General features: G+C 41.8%; 1 protein-coding gene across 1 annotated transcript; it reads right to left on the reverse strand.

The window, feature by feature from the left end:
• Positions 1-31: 31 nt before the first annotated feature.
• On the reverse strand, positions 32-10,990 carry LOC123489393 (T-box transcription factor TBX20-like). The gene is given in 8 exon segments (XM_045220001.1): positions 32-68; positions 1,728-1,804; positions 2,269-2,427; positions 7,358-7,466; positions 7,792-7,873; positions 7,876-7,955; positions 8,845-9,079; positions 10,613-10,990. Coding segments are annotated over 8 exon segments (900 nt in total). The 5' UTR covers positions 10,740-10,990; the 3' UTR covers positions 32-37.
• Positions 10,991-22,219: the final 11,229 nt, after the last annotated feature.

Below are 22,219 nucleotides of genomic sequence, written 5' to 3' on the forward strand. Positions count from 1 at the left end.
TACTGTATCTGCATTCACACCAATACCCCAAAACAACTCACCAAGATATATCATGTCTTTGCAGTAACCTATAACCCAAATTATATCTTTTATAGTTACACTGATGACAGACAATACTGAATGTACAGTATGTAGACAATAGATACACAATATATCAGCACAAACAATATATCTGCACACAGTCAATATATCTGTACACACAGTCAATATATCTGTACACACAGTCAATATATCTGCACACAGTCAATATATCTGTACACACAGTCAATATATCTGTACACACACAGTCAATATATCTGTACACATTAGGTATGTAAAAATAAAGAGCCCATTACATTATAGATATAAAGGCAAGTGTATGGTTTATAAAATGCCTGTGCAACAAAATCACACTAAATGTAGATAAAGATAGAAAACACCAGAATACACAACTTGTCTCAATAGTTGTGCTACCCCTTTGGAGCATAAAAGCAAAGATCATTCTTTTCTAAGTATCAAAGTACATAATTAAAGCAGTGTGTGTGTGTGTCTTAGTCTTAGTGTGTGTACTCTAACAAAAAGTGCATTAGTTCCTGTGAGTCTTGTCAGACAGCGCCTCAGTGACACAGGGAGGGACAGATATGGTGGTGGTGGAGGAGGAGGGTTGGTTGGACAGGAGTGGTCTGCATCACAAGAGCCATGCATCCACATTAGCCCCCCAATTAGGTTAGGAAAGTGCAATATCTGTCAGCGGCGCAGTACAAATGTGTGTGTGTTTTTATCAGCTCTGGCCTGTCCGGCACAGAGGCCAAAGTAGGCCACGATGCAGGGGGCTGGTTTCAATCAGTCACAGCAGCCAATCAAATTACACCGTGTTTTAGTGCAGTGGCCGACTCCAGACTAATGTGATTTCTGCAGCTCCCTGAAGATCAATTGATCAGATCTAATTCACAGCCCTCAAAAAGAGAAAGCCAGAAAGGGGGAGTTGGTTGTCTGGCTGTCTCTTGGCAGTCTTTGACTTTGCTTGTTTGGTTGGGAAATGGCCTGGGATGGTCTGATTTATCAGCTGATTTTGGCAATAGTGCTGGAATTGGTTGATCTAAAAAAAAGGTGTTTGTTTGGCTGTAGGTCATAAAATCCTTTGGATGGGACTCTGTGTGTGTGTGTGTGTGTGTGCGTGGTGTGTGGTGTGTGTGTGTGTGTGTGTGTGTGTGTGTGTGTGTGTGTGTGTGTGTGTGTGTGTGTGTGTGTGTGTGTGTGTGTGTGTGTGTTAGCCAGAAGTTTATACTAGGGTGGGTTGGCATTGCACCCTGGGAAGTCACTCAGATAACCACAAGATATCTATAGAAACAACAATTTCAGACAATTACTGGCATTGAAATAAAAACCAACACTATACAGTAACACAGTCCTCTATCTAGTGGCAAAACGAATTCAATGTCCCCTCTCCTCCTTTTTCTCTTAATTTCTCTGTAACATACACACACGTATGCAAAACTGTACTACACACACACACACACACACACACACACACATGCATACCCCCCTCCACACACACTACTAATGAGCAGAAATAAATAAACAACCCGGCATGTGCACTTGCTAATTAGTAGCCTGTGTACACAGCTCCATAGCTAGCTCCTAACACGACTACGCTCACCCCTCTCTCCCAGTTCCATTCCCCTTGTTTATCTTATCTGCACAGGACAGAAATAAACAAACAGGCAAGGACATAAAATTCCCTGTACCTCTCCATGTCCGTCAGTCGGGAGGAGTCTCGGAAGCCTTTCGCAAACGGGTTGCTGTCGATCTTCAGCTTGGTTATCTGGAAAGAAAGAGGCCCGCAAACAGATTAGATGCCATTTTCTCCTTTCTCTCTGTCTCAGACTCTTATCCCTCTCCCTTTCTGTCTGTCTCGCTCTCTCTATCTTTTTCCATGGGATAGCCAGACTAAACACACAAAGGGAGTCAGGGAGGGCCTGGGTGGCAGAACTGGCTTTAGACAGAGCTGAACACACTCCCTATGCATGCTGTCTGTAAACCAGCCACACAACCCCCTATATTCAACATACTGTATTGTCTCTCCCCATGAACACTATCCAGCAACAGAACACGTCCTCCCTGGTGACCCCAGGGTCATGTTCACTAGGCACCATTCGGAAGAATGAAAGAGGGAGTAACGGTACCTGAACTGTAGTCAAATACAAAACGCTTGTTTTGGTTTTCCATTGTGTGCGTTAATAAATAAGACCCTGGTACAGAACAGTTGAGTAGTGATTTACTGCTCACCAGCTGGTTCTGGTAGGCTGTGACCGCCGTAAAGACAGTCTCTGTGAAGACGAAGGTGCGGAACTCCTCTGACTTAAGGTTGAGAAGGGAGGCGGTGTGGTCTTTCTTCTTGATAATGTGGACCCGCGGCTGGTACTTATGCATGGAGTTTAGAATGATCTATAGAGACACAGAGAGGGCAAAACACAGGGTTAGATAGATGAGAGAGATGTGGAGAGAGATGACAGAAAGTAGAAAGAGAGAGCATTGTGATAGAAGAGGCAGAGTGATAGAGCAAGCAGAAAGAGTGAGAGAGGATGACTGGGGTGGCAGTAGAGAGGAGTGTGAAAAGATAATCATGTTAACACTACGGAGTCTGAGAAACATTTTCCTCAGCTCTTAGCTGTTCTGCTTGATCTTGATCTTCTGTGAAGATGGCGCTGCAGTGGATAGCAGCCGTCTTACGGGTTCCTGACCAATTCTGCTATTTTGTGTGTTTTGTTTACGCTGATCTTAACTTTTTTTGTAAATAATGTCTCCGACATCACTTCCTATGACCGAAAACAGCTTCTGGACATCAGAACCGCTATCACTAATCTCAATCTGGACAGAAAATGTCTACTTTAACGAGTCAGCAGCTCTGGACGTTTTGCTTACTCTGGACCAGGCCCTTATCCCCTGGAATCGAAAGAGGAAGCAGCGGCGAAAGAGAGGCAGGCGAACCGGCACCCTGACGAGACTGTCGGCGAGCAAATAGACTGCCATTGCCCTCTGTTCTTTTGGCGAACATGCAATCACTGGAGAACAAACTGGATGAGATCTGTTGGAGACTATCCTATCAACGGGACCTGAAACTGTAATATCCGATGTTTCTCAGAATCGTGGCTGAACGAGGACATGGATATACATCTCGTTGGTTTTTCTATGCATCGTCAAGACCGGATGGCAGACTCAGGTAAGACGAAGGGAGGAGGGGTGTGTCTCTTTTGTTAACAACAGCTGGTGGGCAATCTCTAATGTTAAGGAAGTCTCAAGTTTTTGCTCTCCTGAGTTAGTATACCTCATGATAAGCTGCAGACCATACTATTTACCAAAGAGAGCTTTCATCTATATTTTTCGTAGCTGTCTATTTACCACCACAAACCGATGCTGGCTCTAAGACAGTACTCAACAAGCTGCATAGGGCTATAATCAAACAAGAAAATGCACATTCAGAGGTAGAGTTTCTCGTGGCCGGTGATTTTAATGCAGGGAAACTGAAATCCGTTTTACATTTTTACCAGCATGTCAACTGTGGAACTAGAGGTGACAACTTTAGATCACCTTTATTCCACACACAGAAATGAATACAAGGCACTCCCTCGCCCTCCCTTTTGCAAATCAGACCATAATTATATCCTCCTGCTTCCTGCTTACAAGCAAAGACTCAAACAGGAAGTACCTGCCTGGGACTCTACCCACACACTTATGCATACTTCCACTGACACTCCAACACACACATACACGTACACACCCTAAATATGCCCACATACACATAACATGTAAACACATGCATACTGACGCCACACACACACACACACACACACACACACACACCACATACGCGTGCAGCTCAGTCTATTATATATCCTGTTGCCTAGTCACTTTACCCCTACCTACAGTGCATTCGGAAAGTATTAAGACCCCTTGACTTTTTCCACGTTTTGTTACGTGACAGTCTTATTCTAAAATTGATTAAATAAATAAAAATCATCATCAATCTACACATAATAACCCATAATGACAAAGTTAAAACATTTGTATTTTTTACATTCAATTAATAACAAATGAAAAACAGAAATGCCTTATTTGCATAAGTATTCAGACCCTTTGTTATAACACTCGAAATTGAACTCAGGTGAATCCTGTTTCCACTGATCATCTTTGAGATGTCTCTACAACTTAATTGGAGTCCAGCTGTGGTAAATTCAATTGATTGGACATGATTTGGAAAGGCACACACCTGTCTATATAAGGTCCCACAGTTGAGAGTGCATGACAGAGCAAAAACCAAGCCATGAGGTAGAAGGAATTGTCCGTAAAGCTCCGAGACAGAATTGTGTCGAGGCACAGATCTGGGGAAGGGTACCAAAACATTTCTTCAGCATTGAAGGTCCCCAAGAACACAGTGGCCTCTATCATTCTTAAATGGAAGAAGTTTGGAACCACCAAGACTCTTCCTAGAGCTGGCCGCCCGGCCAAACTGAGCAATCGGGGGAGAAGGGCCTTGGTCAGTGAGGGGACCAAGAACCCGATGGTCTCTCTGACAGAGCTCCAGAGTTCCTCTGTGGAGATGGGAGAACCTTCCAGAAGGACAGCCATCTATGCAGCACTCCACCAAGCAGGCCTTTATGGTAGAGTGGCAAGACGGAAGCCACTCCTTAGTAAAATGCACATGACCGCCCGCTTGGAGTTTGCCTAAAGGCACCTAAAGGACTCTCAGACCAGGAGAAACAAGATTCTCTGGTCTTATGAAACCAAGATTGAACTCTTTGGCCTGAAAGCAAAGCGTCACGTCTGAAGGAAACCTGGCACCATCCCTACGGTGAAGGTGGCATCATCATGCTGTGGGGATGTTTTTCAGGGATGTTTTTAAGCGGCAGGGACTGGGAGACTAGTCAGGATCGAGGGAAAGATGAACTGCGAAAAGTACAGAGAGATCTTTGATGAAAACCTGCTCCAGAGCGCTCAGGACCTCAGACTGCGGGTGAAGGTTCACCTTTCAACGATGAGGATAGCACAAGACAACGCAGGAGTGGCTTCGGGACAAGTCTCTGAATGTCCTTGAGTGGCCCAGCCAGAGCCCGGACTTGAACCGTTCGAACAGCAACGCTCCCCATCCAACCTGACAGAGCTTGAGAGGATCTGCAGAGGAGAATACAGGTGTGCCAAGCTTGTAGCGTCATACCCAAGAAGACTTGAGGCTGTAATCGCTGCCAAAGGTGCTTCAACAGAGTACTGATTAAAGGGTCTGAATACTTATGTAAATGTGATATTTCTGTTTTTGAATTTGAATAAATTTGCAAAAATTCAGAAAGCCTCTTTTTGCTTTGTCATTATGGGGTATTGTGCATAGATTGATGAGGATAAATTTTTTATAAATCAATTTCAGAATAAGGATGTAACCTACCAAAATGTGGAAAAAGGTGAAGGGGTCTGAATACTTTCCGAATGCACTATATATCTACATAGCTACCTCAATTACCTCCTACCCCTGCACATCCACTGCACATCGACTCATTACTGTTACTTCCTGTATATAGCCATGTTATTTTTACTAGTTATTGTCATTTGTTATTCACTGTGTATTTACAGTATTCCTCATGTCACTATTTCTATTTTTATTTTATAGTTGTTATCTTTATCTTTAACTCTGCATTGTTGGAAAAGGACCCGTTAGTAAGCTTTTCACTGTTAGTCTGCACCTGCTGTTTACGAAGCATGTGACAAATACAATTTGATTTGATGAGGAACATTTCTCCTTTATCTGACTCCATAGCCTATACAGTGGCTCAGCAAGAATGTTATAATGTGTGGCTGTGGGGAATTAGCCTGCTATACTCTGGTTCAGATTAATATGATTCAGATTCATACAGCATATGTGAGACTGGACTGGGCAAAAGCGATGTGGTGTGGTATGGTGTCCTAAGAACTAAGAGTTCCTGCCTGCCTTTATCAACGTTCAGCTAAAATCCTCACAATTGACACATCTCAACTTGAACTTCTGCATCTATTGGAAGCAATGGGAATAAAAAACGATTTATTGTTTGAAATATGCAAGCTTATCTCAAGACAGAATTATTGTTCCTGAGAATGATGAAACAGAGTGAGCTGTTGAAAGATGCCTGTTAAAAGCTGCCAGGTGCACTATAACCTGATGTGTCTTTGTGTCAGTGCAATTTCAAATGACTAGCCTACAAAACAACATTCACTTTCAAGGTTTTCGAAAATGATTATATTTGAATGCCAATTATTGGTGGGGTTAAAAGCTTGCATAAATCTCTCTTAAATTACATATTGGTCACCGTTAGAGATATTTTTTGGATCAACAGAAAAAGAACGTTTTTTTAATCCTATCCAATCAGCTATATCGGTCTTTGCTTGCGTCATGAAAATCAAAATCCCATGACATCATTCACATTGTTTAGCAAATATCTATCTGGTGTTGTAATCATATCCCATTGCTCTCGCCTATAGGCCTACTCTTTTATATATCGAATACCACGGACATGCCCTCGAAATTAAACGTGTTTGTGCGTAAATTCAAGGAGACGTTTTTCCGCACTACCTGTTGGTTTGGTATGGTGTAGGCTAATCAGAGTATGATGTTAGCCTAATAGTGTTTATAATGTAAAGAATGGCTGCTGCATTATTGTTTTCGTTTCTGCACATAGTTTCTACTTATAGTTCTATAGTTTAGCACTTGTTTCTGCTTCTCGTAAACACGTAGGCCGTATTAATTCCCCTTACGGAAAGAAAAATATGATTTGAATATAAAGAAAATATGAATTTAAATGTTAAAATGTAACTGGATCTTCACAGGTGAAACCAAGCATCATGTGGAGTTTTGAATCCAACACCTTACAAGTCTCTGATTTACAGTTGAGAACATTTAATTTCCCAATGACATGTGAAAGAGATTTGGAAAAAATAATTTCCCATGGGAAACTTCGACGAGATTTTATGGAAAGTTTACTGAGCATTTATTTAATAAATCACCTGCAAGTATGTTTATTTATTTAAACTCATTATAATCCCATCTAAACACAAATAATTGCCCTACTTCTTTTAGAAATATCCCCCAAATTATCATTTTAATTTGTCAATATTGTTTACACTTTGAGATAATAATAATTATATTCCAATATTGACTGAAAGGGGAAACTCTCCACAAGTCCTTTGGTATTTAATGATCAGTTATACGACGAGGATAGCCCATATGGGCTTATCTCGGGTTAGGCTATACAGCTTTTATAGACTATAGTTGTAATGATTTAACATTTCAGTTAATGTGAGAAATAACATGAATATGCTTCAATGTTTCAATACCAATGACAAATCAATAACATACGTGTCCATGTTGGTCCAGTTCGTTGTTGGTGAGCTTTACTTTCTCGAAAGAAACCATTTGTTTGAGCAGCTGTTCCCCAGTGAAAGGAGAGTCAGGGTGCACGTATAACCTGCAATATAAATACATTATGTATATTAAAATACACAAGATAATTGAAAAGACCTATGCAAACACAGAAAAACGTATTATTATGCTATTCAAAATCAAAAGGGCGGATTTGTCCCAATGCAGACCGTTGTCAGTCAAGTTAAAAAAATACTTCCCAAATGTAGTTATCTAAGACCTATAATATAATGTATTTGCTATCCATATAACAATAATTAGCGTCATTGGCTACATACCACATACCATTTTGTGAATGATTTTGACATGAACGACTCGTGCGTAAAAGCCTCGCAGTGATGAGAGAGACGAGTGTAAAAAAAGTAACCAACCGTGCAGGCAGAGGAGGGTCCGCCTTGCCCGCCACGAGCCAGGACGACCTGTGGTAGGCGTATCGGTAGCGTTTGTTGTCGACGGAACAATGTCCATCAGCACGATGTATTTGGCGTCCGGGTCCACCCCGGAGAAGGACACACGGATGGTGGGGAACATTCTTCTGTTGGAGGGGAAGAGAGACGGTAAACGCAACGACTGCACAAACCCACGCCAACTATTTTCGTTGAGAGATAAATATTTACTCAAACCTAGGCTCCAAGTAAAATATAAGATGATGAGAGTCATATTTCACTGAATTCCTTCGTCCATAAATCATTCTTAATAGCTCCCGTTTTGTATGAGGTTTATGTGTTTCCTTTATCTGTAGGCTATTTGATGAAACATGTTTTTAGCGTGAGGCATATTCCCTATATATTTTTGAATAAATATTCATGGCAGGGAGGAATATCTTTAGAACAGCATGACGTTTTTCGAGGAAAAGTATTTTGCTTAAATTATGTTAATATTTATATAAATATGTTTTATTTCTCAACATTTAGAGTTGTAAATCGATTACATAATTACCCTTAGGCTATAAACATTTCCACACATGGCAGGTGCGCTACAATGATTTGTGGTGCAATTATCGCACAGTTTACATATATACAAAAAACAGAAATGTTATCCATGTGCATGTCCATGTAAATCCGTTTTATCACACACCAGGCCTTTAAATACATCACTACCCAATATTCACCTACAGAGCTTGTAGGGTAAAAATGAGCGCTTATTTATGAATACATTTTAAATAATGTGATAAGGACACAGAGGTAGCCTAATATTTAACCCAGCTGTTTTTGTAGTGGCTTATATTTATCGCACAGTTTACATACATAAAAAAACAGAAATAACTGCCGAAATTAGTCTTATTATGGGCTACATCTCCCCCCAAAATCAACTTGAGCCTGAATATACAAAACAAAATAGGCCTACGTGGTGTCGATAATATAGGACCCACAGGATATAACATGTAACACTTTTTGTTTTTGCAGTGAGAAATTGAAGTTTACCTTCCGGATTTTGTGATGATCATCTCGGTGCCGAGATCATGGAATTTGTCCCAGAGTTCCTTGGTCTCTAAACTGCAGGAGATTTTGGCCATTTCCTCGCTGGGCACACTGGGGGTGGTGGGGATGAGCGGCTCCGTGCACACTGCAGGCGCGCTCCCGCTGAAATCTCCGTGAGCATCTAGAGAAGCCAGCTCTCCCAAACCCTGGTTACAGGAGGACTTCTCCACGAATTGTTCTATGGATGAAAAACCACCATGTTCAAATGCTGGTTTCATTCGTTTATTTTTACACCAGCCAAAACATATATATATATATATATATAATACAAGTAGCCTAATAGACGTTTAAAGAAATGTAAAAACTCATTGTTTCAAAAATGTCATAAATTGATTATTATTATTATTTAGCTTTAGAAAGTAGTCGAACGAATTATTGTATCAATTAAACACAACTAGCCTAGTAGCCTATAGATATATAAATTCCAATACAATGTATTGTATTCAAATAATTAAAAACATGATCAATACATGTAGGCCCAAGGGTATTTGACAAATGCAAGAATATATATTAAAAGTAAGATTAATGTTTTTTTCTATTTGCTTTCCATTGAACGACATTACATTTGCCTACTACAAATGTCAAAAGTGCAACTGAATCACAAAAACAACATATTGGTTATTTCAGTAGGCTACAAATGGCCACGCTATTTCGAAGAGATATTCACTTAAATTCAAAACAAACATTTTTTTCTCACGATGATATAGTTCTGGGTAACAGCAATGTCCGTGTTATATTTCCCTGTCAGTAATTGCATGCAGGTCTAGTCAACTAACCCATGTCTCCATGTATTCACTGAATGCTAATATTTATCTGACAAAAACGTTTGATTTGACCTTTTTCTTGGATAAATTGAAAAGTAAACTTGATTGAATCAAATATTCAGCAACATGTTAGCAATTATTAGCAAGCACCACTACAGCCAACACAGCATGACATTCCTGGATAGAGAAATGTTGATATCTCTGTTTCATTAGCCCATACACTTTTTGCTGACACTGGAGACAATCGGTTCTTTCAGAGCCTATTTCAGTGAACCATAGGCCTACTGAATACATATGTTTGTAGGCCTACATGTGTAAAATCCATCAATACTGTTTTATGCTCATGCAATATTGCTTTATGTTCGTATCTTTTATTTCTTATTGTTGTTGCATTGTCGAGAAGGAACCTGCAAGTAAGCATTTCGTTGGACGATGTGTGTATATATATATATATATATATATATATATATATATATATATATATATATATTTTTTCAGCAAAAGTTTCAGTTTCAAGTTTTATTAGTCGTATGTACGGGATACGCATGCCATGCACATCCCCTACATATGACTAATAAAACTTGAAACTGAAACTTTTGCTGACAGTCTATGAACGGGGTTATACACTGCCTGATTTTTGTCCCAATATTTTGTGAAAGGTTATAAAAACATAGGCCTACCATCATGTCATGTGTGGCATCTTAAATGAAGGTCTCAGTTATTTTACAATAGGCCCATTGAACATTATGGCTATAGAAGTAGGCCTATACCTATAGACAACCCTTTCTTTCGCCATAGCATAATCGAAGTCAAGATTGATTTCAACAATCTAACAAACAATATTGCCAAGAAAGCTATCACGCTCGATTGTAGGTTATATTGAAAATGTGAATTCTATGTAAGGCACTGCCAGTGGACCCCGTGAAATGGGGGCGCGATCTGCTTACCAAGTGGCTTGATGGTGTTTTCATCGGTTTCCTTGTCCTTCGTTTTTCCACTTGACATGAGAGCGGCTATCGAGAACGCGTTTGCCCTGGAGGAGAGCTGTGGCTTCGGGGAAGAGGTGTACTCCATGGTGAGAGTAGTAGAAGTAAAACGTCCAAAAGTACAAACCGCTCACGGGTGAGCTCTGTAGTTGTATTGAAAGGCTGCACACAAAAACGCTGAAAAATGGAAGCTACTTCGACTGTTTTATGAACAGGTATGCGCTTCGCCTATTACAGAACAAAATTAAAACACTCTCCGTTTTTGACTCGTTGAACACATTGTTAAAAACCGACTAATCGTTGTGCGTCTCCACTCCAGTGGCCAAGTCTTCATTGGGACTGTTGAATCTTTGCACTGCTCTTAATTTTAGCCTACCCCACTCCCCTCCATCGCTATCGTGCGCAGCCAATCGCCGCCTCAGTATCGACGTCACATACTGTCCTGCAAACTGAATCGAAGCCCAACAGCCTATTAAAAACACATTTCCTTCCGATTCCGACCATTAGCCCAAATCTAGAGGGAAAGCTAACCGCGACACGACACTTCACACATCAAGAGATAGGCTGACGCATTTTTTTTGTTGTTGCTTGATTCGATCAGTTAATGTAGCCCATTGAGTGATAAGATGATATGTACACTCATCTCTAATTGAGAAAAAATGCTGCATTTGCATAATCGTCAATATTTTATGCCTAATCGTCATATTTGAGCCTTTACAATAAAAAAATGTCTTAATGTTTAATTTCTGAGGTGGATGAGCAATCGTTTTCAATTTGTTCGCCCCATCAAATTCCCATAATGATAATTATGTTTATGATTGTGGAAGTCTGCAAATCTCTTCGATACATTTAAAAGCATGGAAGATGTCCTGTGTTCAGTGGTCATTTCAATTAATGTTATACCTACCCATTGATTCTTGAACAATATAGGCCACACTTTCTCACATTATCCAAAATAATGTATACTGAATTGTATAGGCTATGTTTTTTGTTGCAATTTGAGTCCGATAAGTTTAACGAAACCTTTCTTCAGAATATGTTTATGTTTATAATAGGTCGATACAGTTCTTGAATCCATAGCTTCAGAATTTGAGAGTTCTTAGGCCTACCTTTAAAAAAAACGTTCAACTTTTTGGCTGGCTAATTAACATAACATAATACAAATTCACATTTCAACTGGGAGCATATTATAATCTGCTCAAATAATCTATTCTGCAACACGTTTAATCATTTACTCAAACTGATTTATAATAATAGCTAGGATACATTTTTTAAAAAAATATTTTTAAATTCCAAATAGAGAGGGGAAGAGATACATAATCTCGAGACACATGGTAGGCTATTTGACCCTGCAAGTGTTCAATGTTTGTGAGAATAGGTCTCCTCAGACGGACCACTAATGTGCAGCATTATAGAGTGCAGGGGCAGCACAGGCTTTAATCTGTGCTATGACACACACCAGTGCGCACGTAATCTGGCTGCTCTCCCTTTCACTCCTTCACCGCCTTCAGCTTTATGCACGACCATGCACATTTTCTGGTGTGTTGGGTTTAATAGGCTACTATTTTATTCTTATTCTTATTATTAGTAGTAGCAGTATTAGTATCCTATTAGTATTAACATTGTTATTATGTTTTTATAGCCTTAAGGCTATTTCAATACTGTAATCACCCCTGCAGCCTACTATTTTAACCAAAAGCTAAAAAAACGTAAAGAACGTTTGTTTAAAGGGGAAAAGGGGCACTTGCACATAGTTAAAAAGCAGGCAATGTCCTCGCCTATTCTGCCTACTATAGTTATAGCTTGCGTATAACATGTAGGCCTGAACAACATTGTAATAGCACATTTCCTTTAGTAGCATAGCCTACATGCAATCTGTAACATTTTCCCAAATAATATAGCCTAAAAATGTGTATAATAGGCCTACACTCTTAGAAAAAAATGTTCTGGATAGAACCAAAAAGGGTTCTACGCTTGCTTCATATATGGCACCCTTAAGGTTTATATAGAACCGAAATTGGTTCCATATAGAACCCTCAGGAAGAAGAACCCCTGGGGTTCTGATCAAGTAACCATACAAAATAACCTTTAGGGGTGCCATATATGAAGCAAGCAATATAACCCTTTTTGGTTCTATCCAGAACATTTCTTTCTAAGAGTGTAGGCTGGGCTTTAGCCTTATACCTACATTTAGAATAACATTGTGCTAAAGGCAAAAATAATTGCCAGGCTCGAACAAAACCATGGAACGCTTCCTCGCTTGCATTGCCTTCTCTGCCCCCCTCCCTGTCGTTGTTGAGATCCTATTTTCGCATATCCGTTCTCCCCACTTGTCGCACTCACTGACGCATGTCGGCTGCGAGCATATAAATATAGCCTATATTTCAAAAGCGCTGACTCCCGTGTTTTCCGGGGTGGAGGGATCACCTCTCATCCTCAATGTCACTCACTCTCACAGAGAGATGGGCCGGCGCTTACATAAACACTGAGGTAGGAGATCCACAGGGCACTAAACCCATTAAGGCGACTCCCGAATGCAAATACGATGCTGCAGATATTTAATAAGGGACCTGTGCTGGCAAATTTGATTACCTTGCAATTGCCAGTGGTTAATGTGCTAAAAGCTTTCCCACTTAGCGTAACTTCTTACCGAATATTATTCACACTTTGGGGGCCGGTGGACTGGTGGCTGAAGGCGACTCTTAAAGACACAGCAAACCAGAGAGCATATCCAAAAGCTGGTGGTCATTGGTTGTTATGGCCTTATAGGCTACCAGAAGAAACTGAGATGGACCTGTTGGACCTTTCTCCCATTTTGTAGGCTAGCTTATATGACCCTCATAATAATTGGAATATTAACACAATCGATGTGTTTGATTGATGATTGTAGAAGTATGTATAGACTATACATTCTTTCTTTCGATGTTTTGAATGGAAGAGGAATACAAACATAAGGAATATAACGTGACAAATTCCCCATCGAGATTAGCAGTGGCTGTGCCCGGCCTTACTAAGCTGATTTTGAAACAGTCTATGAAGGTCCAAAGGTCGCACTTTCCCTTCCGTCCATACATCAGCTGTGATCCTCCTGAACTGTGAAAATGGACATCCATTCGTAATCCAACGTTTAAATATGTCTAATTTTCCATTAATTTGTAATATTTTATGTATGTAAAGTTGTCTATCTAAAATTGTGCATAATGGAAGGATCATGAGGGAAGCGTCTAACGGCATTTGTGAGGTGCTTTTTCCTCGTACTGTTTATATAATCAATATGATCTATATTTTCATCTAGCTCCTTATTATTTGAGAATGATTGTTTATCGCTCAACTAAGAAACAGAAACACTTCTGCTGCATGGTGTTAATGACGTTGACATTTCTCCCGCGGCTTCCACCGAGGGCTTCCATGTCCGTACCACTGGGTTTCTTGCATGCAACAACCCACTGGGCAAAAACTGGTTGAATCAACGTTGTTTCCACGTCATAAAAAAAAAAAAAATCTAGGTGATGAAGTTGAATCAACATGGAAAACTGATTGGATTTGAAAAAAAGTAATCAATGTAAGGAAATATATTATATATATATATATATATTTTACCCAAATGTTTACCTAAATCCAAAGACATGGTGAAATGTTTTCTTGATTTCCTGTCGAATTCAGGTTATTTGAAATTTCAACCAAATGTAAATCAAATCTAGACATTGAACTGACATCTGTGCCCAGTGGTAAGGCACCAAGTGGGTCGTTCCAGATAGCAATATATCAATGGGTTATATCTACAGATACAACTCTGGCACTTAAGGGATATGACGATCAAAAGAGTTCAGCAATTATTTCGGTGGAGAGCTGGGGCCACATGTAAGGGTCAGTGCCCACGGAATCATAGCATATCCCGGAGGAGTGGAATTGAGGGAAAATAATCGCCAGTTGATTTAATTGAATCCCTCGATGTTAGAGCCACAGTAATGAAATGGGTTGTAGTGGCCAACACCCGACCCGAACCGTTCACCGCCCCCACGATTTTTACCAGATTACAGACCATGGCAAAAGGGCGAATATTTGCCTACAGATGGAATACATTTCAACAGTACTTTTTTTAGCGCTTGCATGTCCATGTAAATCCCTTTTATCACACACCAGACCTTTAAATACATCACTACCCAATATTCACCTACAGAGCTTGTAGTGTAAAAATGAGCGCTTATTTATGAGTACATTTTAAATAATGTGATTAGGACACAGAGGTAGCCTAATATTTAACCCAGCTGTATTTGTAGTGGCCTATATTTTCATAAAGTGTCAATAACGTGAAAATTACAGCCCAGTTATCTTGTGTGTGTTTAGCTTACTCAACTAAATCATATTGGAATATCTGCTGAATTAATGAATTGTCATTTTCATTACACTTTTCCAAATAAGTTTGATTGCTCTCTGTGTATGTTAAAACATACACATTTATCAATTCATAAACCAGAACAGAAACATGTTCTAAAATACACAATTACCCCCCCTCCCCCCAAAAAAGAAAAAGTGTCCTAAGACATATCTTGCATCCCAGTAATCATTTATTTTCATTTGTCCATTTATCATGAAATATTTTGAACCTATCACAAATCCTAGACTGTTTTACAAAAGAGGTGACCAAAAGAATGAAACATAAAAAATGAGTATCTTTAACCCAATGCTTGCGCAGTGATTTGTAATCTAACTGAGGAATCAATGGTCTCCTTAACACCTGTTTAAGTCCCATGTCAAGGATAGAATAGATTTATTGTCCCCCGTGAATGAAATATATATAATCTTCCCTGACTGCTGTGAGAATACTTTGGTTAGCCTCTCCCTCTTGTTTCAGCAGAATCCATCCATCACTCCCTCCCTCCCTCCCTCCCTCCCTCCCTCCCTCCCTCCGAGGCTGAGACTGAGGCATGCAGTGGCAGAGTGGTTGCCTCCGTTCATATGACTAATTAGAGAAGCTTCACGCTGCGCTGTTCCTTTTGATGCTGATCCCTGGTGCTAATTGCCACGTCCGTCCCAGGGCATGGCGAGGTTAAGTTCAAATGCAGGGCCTTCTCATCCCCCTCTCCTGAGTCTTCTCCCCACCCCTGCCTCCCCCTTTACCCCCAACTCCCAATCTTACCCACCCCCTACTCTTTCCACTTCTAACCCCAACCATTCCCTGACCCTTCGGGATAACAAGATGGAAGGGTGGATGAAGGGTGTGTCCAGGGAGGGTGTGATGGAGAATTAGGATATAACGGATCAAGAGTTTGGGGACAAGGTTTCGAGGGGAAGTGTGTGTGAGTAAGGAGGGAGGGGTGGGAGAGGACAAGGGGAGCAGTTGCCATTCAAGCAGAGTGAAGGAGGGGTGTGTTGGGCTTTGGTGAAAAGAAGCATGGCCTTGAGTGTGACTTTGATTCCTGTTCATCCTGCATGGCTAGGTGGATGGGTCAGTCTGGAGCGTAATCACTGCTGACTGGGGCCACAAGAAGCAATGATGGTTGACTGTGATGCAGACGAATGGTGGCCAAGGACCTTTGACCCTTCCATAAAGCATGGCGAGGTCTCACTAATCTAATTCCTAATCCCTCAGATTTCAGGTATTTATAGATGTATATGGTACTATCAGGATTTTGGTGTGACACAGTGAAGTAGCATCATCTCGCTACAGTCAGGACAGTCAAGCTATAGACTGAGCGGTAAGCTTCAAAGCTGTCCTTCTCACTCCTCCCTCCTCCCTCTTCTCAGTCTGATTCTGTTTCTGAATAATTACTCCCTCTTCCTCTCTTAGTCTCTCTTTCTTCCTCTCTTGCTTTATTTTTCTTTCTTTCACCATTTCTCTCTCCATCTCCCTCTTTCTCTTGACTACCACTATGTTAAAGGACAACTCGTCCTCTCTCCCCGTCCCCTCTCCCAGCCTTCCCCTTTGTCTGTACATGACTATCGGACATTCTCCTGGTCAAACAAGTGTAACATCTCGAAATGGGAGTGTTTGACTCTGCCATTCCCATGAATAATAGAGGAGCTTGATGGTTAAGAGGTGGATTAATGTGCTCCTACAGGCACTTCTGTGTGTGTGTGAGAGGGTGTGTGTTTTGAAGGAGGCTTGTGACAGACGTCCAAGAGGGACAAGGGCACTAGCGTTGCTACACCCTAACCCTTTTTGCAGCCTCACACACACCCAGGGTTTTTCGCAGTAGGGGCGTGGTGCTAAAAGCTGACAGTGGGGTTGGCGTTAGCTTAGCCTGGAACTTTAGCCTCTTGTGGATTGGCTCACCGTTTACATCTCTTTAAGGAGAGCTTTAATTGTGTTTTGGTCCTTGGAGCTGGATCGCCCTCCGCTTCCCCTGGGGCCAGCCTGCGAGGAGACACATCTCTAAATATGGCCGAGGTGGGATGATTCTGGAACGCATGTTAGACTGTGGCGTTCACCTCGGTGTCCTTCCATTGGTTTGACCTCTGCTTCAGAACTCACCACATCACCTCCACAGATTTTCACTTTGGCAAGGAGAGAAGTCTCTGCATGGGAGAACTGCTGCTGGGCCTGCTCAATGACAAAGCTCATTCAAACACAAACTACAAACTTGAAGAGTTCTGGTCAGGGTCTCGCGTTATGGCTTGGATAGTGTTTAGAGTGAAATTGTATGAGAGCAGAAAAGTGTATAAACATTTGTTATATCTCAGTTCTTGTGCCTCTGTCTTTGGCGATGCAGAAAAATGCAATACAAGCACAAATTTGGCAGACTGTATTAGAGACAATTCCTGCATTTTTCCAAGCATACACATTTCAAGCAGACAACTTTCGGTTTCCAGAATAATCTCAGAATATCATAAGAATATTCTATAAAAAAAAATTTGAACAAGATAACTACGCAAAATAAGCTTCTGAGAATTTATCATAGTGTTTACAGTCAATTAACAAGACTCAAAGTGAGATATATTCCCTTTTACGTACATACGTGGTGCGTGTTTGTGTGTGTAAAAGTAAGACAGGATACACAGGGGGGTGTAGGTTCAAAAAGATTCAGAGGGATTGAGGTGTGTGTGTGACTGTGTGTGTGTAGGGGTGTTGGTGGTGGTGTGGTGGGAGTTGAGTGTGTGGAAGTGCAGGCGAGCGGGGAGCCAGGGTGCTAACAGCCGGCCCAGCGAGAGGAGGCAAAGGCGCTGCATGTGCAAAGAGCCCCTATTAGTAGTGCTGACTTGAACCTTTATTCACTTAAAGCCACCCTCCCTCCCGTACACTCGCCTCCCTTCCTCCTCCACACACCCTCCCCTCCCTTGGGCCTCTCTCCTCTCTCACCGCCAGGCTCTCTCAGCACAAGCCCTGGCTGTGTGTCCAGTGTGTGAAGGGACCGTGTCAGCGTAAAGCCCTGAGTGAGGAACAGAGCAGTCCAACGCTAGCCTGTTTACCTGGCTCTCCCAGCCACAGGTACAGAGTGAACATACACAGTCACAGAAGGCACTCTATGTGTGTTATTAGAAGTGAGTGTTTTTGCTGTAATATCATTACCCAGACTCAGTATAAACAGATCAGGAGAATATTTCAGCAAGTCAGACTTTCTTATGAAATGTTTAAAAACCGTTTGAAATTAAGATATTTGCTTCATCCCCAAAAATGTTTGGTTTCACTGGATTTCAAACAAATGGCAACCATTAGTGTTATAGGTCTTAGCTCTAATCATATACAGTATACTCTCGCAGCCACACACACACACACACACACACACACACACACACACACACACACACACACACACACACACACACACACACACACACACACACACACACACACACACACACACACACACACACACACACACACACACACACACACACACACACACACACACACACACACACACACACACACACACACACACACACACACACACACACACACACACACACACACACACACACACACACACACACACACACACACACACACATTTGTTTTACTATCCTTGTGGGGACCAAACAATTGATTTCCATTCAAAATTATATTTTCTCTAACCCTAACCCTTAGCCTAACCCTAACCTTAACCCCATACCTCTAACCCTATCCCTATTTCTAACCCTAAACCTAACCCCTAAGCCTAATCACTTTCCTGTTTTTAGGCAAATGGACTAATTGTCCTCCGGCCAGTGGATTGGCTGAATGGTGGCAAAAGTAGGATTAGTAATACCACTAAAATAACAGTGAGGAAACTGGAAAAGAGCCAAATGGCCACAAGAAAAGAGCTATTGTTGCCCTCATGTTGTTATTGCAAGGTCTTAGCTGCAATTGGTTACACCATCAGTTTGCACACACACACACACACACACACACACACACACACACACACACACACACACACACACACACACGCACACACACACACATTTCGAAACCCCTGTTGCTATTTAAGCACAATTCACTTTCACTGTTAGACTGTGAGACCTTAATCTATGCACAGAATTAATTCTGCATTTGCCTCCCCTTTATGAACCTGTGACCCTTGGGATAGTGTGTCACACAATCAGCTCAGTCATCATGTATCCTGTTGTGTTCCCATCAATAATATTGATTCTCTGTGTTTAATCTGTATGTTTATCTACTGCAGGTACATAATTGTGGAGGTGTTGTGGGACATTGTGTGTGTGTGTGTGTGCGCGCGCACGCACACCGAGTGTGTGACTGTGACAGGAATGTCGGAGCACAGAGGTGTGAAATGCATAAAGCCTTCGTTCTCTCAAGTCAACATGCAGCTGAGGCAATGCTGTGGTCGAGAAATGACCACTCGTTTCCATATTTACCCCCATGAAATGGCTGCTGTAGGTTAGGGTTCAAAGGGGGATTAAACCCCTCACTCTCCCTCTGCCCATGACCCCTGCTGAACTGTAAAGGGTGCTCTAGTAGTGATTAGTGAATGTTGGGAGGAGGTGGTAGTGGGATAACCCTGCGTGTTCACTGCCGGGGGTTGAAGGTGACGAAAATATGGAGCGAAGTTGTTTTCTATGGAGAAAGTGTGGTATGAGGTAAAATGAGAGATGGTGGTCAGCGCAATGTGATAAATTATGCCAAAGTCAACCTTATGCAGTAATTGTATTGACACATATGATTGACACATTTGTATAAAGGCAATATACCATGGCATTGTCATGACAACCATACTGGTTAAACCAATTGGCTGGACCTGTAGTTATGAAAAGAGAGAGTGGATGGAGGCGAAGGGGAAGAGTGTGTGGGTGAAGGAGTGAGAGGAGAGAGGTGGGGGGTGGGGGGGTGGGGTAGACGAAGGCTTCCTCGTGCCTCCAGCCGAGCAGAAAATCTCTGCAAATTAGTTACCGCGACGACGGCCGTTGGGAGCTTTCATCCAGCGTGGCAGGGGGCCGGCATGGGATCGGCACAGTGCGCCCCCCACACCCACCCACCCCCCCCTCACCCCACCTCCCATTACCACTTGGCAGGAGGAGGGGGGAGGACCGGGCTGCTTGTCGCAGGCGGCTTCCCCTAGTGACCCTAGTGCCGGTCATTTAGCTGTTAAACGCTTCTGCAGCATTAGCACTCTGCCAGAGGTGCCAAATAAACACCCAACGGGGACACTCACACTGCTAAGATTCACCAGGCTCCAGAGGGACACACACACACACTGCTAATATCTATCTACGGACAGGACACACTGCCAAAACGGGCCAATCTTTTAAGGGATACATACACGCGCACATGCGCATGCACACACAACTGAGATCTATCAAACACCAGATACACACAGATAATATCCATTAAACACCTGACAGACACAAATCAATGGGATGTACTAGCAGTGACGTGTATTCATGGATGCCAAGGGAAGCCAGGCTTCCCCAAAAAACTGAAAAAGAAAAAGACTTATGAAAAAAGAGGCTGAAGGAGAAAGCATCCGAGCGAGCGAAACAGCGCCCCTCTGTCTCTGTATGTGTAGGCCATCTATCTGATGCTATCTGGTCAAAAAGAGTATGACATTGTTGCCGCCCGTAGCATTGAATGCAAGGGAAGCCAACGAGCATTTGGCCTCCCTTGATAAAAAAATAAAATAAAATAATAGCCAAACAGCATTGCGCTAAACTGAGTGAGCTCAACGATGGATGGTACTGGAGCACCCAAAGTGAGGCCAGTTTGGATTTGGCTTCACTCCAATCACATCACATCTAGAGCCAAACGTCATTGACAGAAACAACTTGAATTGTTGTTTATTTTTGTTGTTGTCCTCCGGTGGCTAGCTAGCTAGCTAAAATTGTCCCTTTCCTAAATTAGCTATGGATGGCGATAGGGATTAATTCTCCGTACTGGCCAATGATTATAACGGAGATTCTGATCCAACCATGAATTCATCCCCTGGCCTGAGAGGATGGAAGTTCAATATGTAGCTGTAGAATGCTAATGTTAACTAGCTGGCTCATCATTGCCCATGGAAGCAAGATAGGCTAGCGAGCAATCATTTTAGCCAGGTAGCTTAGGACATCAAAACATGAAAGTGTGTACTGTATGACAGGGTCATAGACCTTTTCGTCAACATGTGGGGGGATGGCATTGGCGTTTCTCTACAAGTAGGTTGAGTCAACATGTTTTTCTACTTGCACGAACGCATGTAGACACACACACACACACACACACACACACACACACACACACACACACACACACACACACACACACACACACACACACACACACACACACACACACAGAGAGAGAGAGGTTGGTCAGAGGTTTTTCCTCTGACAAATCAATTGTACGTTTCGGTGTTCCTCAAGGTTCCGTTTTAGGACCAATTGTTTCACTATATATTCTACCTATATAATAATATATATAATAATATAATATGCCATTTAGCAGACGCTTTTATCCAAAGCGACTTACAGTCATGCGTGCATAATTATTATTTTTTGTGTATGGGTGGTCCCGGGGATCGAACCCACTACCTTGGCGTTACAAGCGCCGTGCTCTACCAGCTGAGCTACAGAGGACCACACAATTTCAACTTTCACTGCTATGCGGACGACACACAGCTGTCCATTTTGATGAAACATGGTGAAGCCCCAAAATTGCCTACCCTGGAAGCCTGTGTTTCAGACATAAGGAAGTGGATGGCGGCAAATGTTTTACTTTTAAACTCGGACAAAACAGAGATGCTAGTTCTAGGTCCCAAGAAACAAAGAAATCTGCTGTTTGATCTGACAATTAATCTTGATGGTTGGTTGTGTAGTCGCCTCAAATAAAACTGTAAAACTATTTCAAGGGCAGCTTTTTTCCATCTTCGTAACATTTCAAAATCAGAAACTTTTTGTCCATAAATTATGCAGAAAAGCTAATCCATGCTTTTGTCACTTCTAGATTAGACTACTGCATTGCTCTACTCTGCTGCTATCCAGATAAAGCACTAAATAAACTTCAGTAAGTGCTAAATATGACTGCTAGAATCTTGACTAGAACAAAACAATTTGATCATATTACTCCAGTGCTAGCATCTCTACACTGGCTTCCTGTTAAGGCTAGGGCTGATTTCAAGGTTTTACTGCTAACCTACAAAGCATTACATCGAC

This window comes from Coregonus clupeaformis, unplaced genomic scaffold (genome assembly GCF_020615455.1).
Source record: "Coregonus clupeaformis isolate EN_2021a unplaced genomic scaffold, ASM2061545v1 scaf3000, whole genome shotgun sequence".
Taxonomy (NCBI): Eukaryota; Metazoa; Chordata; class Actinopteri; order Salmoniformes; family Salmonidae; genus Coregonus; species Coregonus clupeaformis.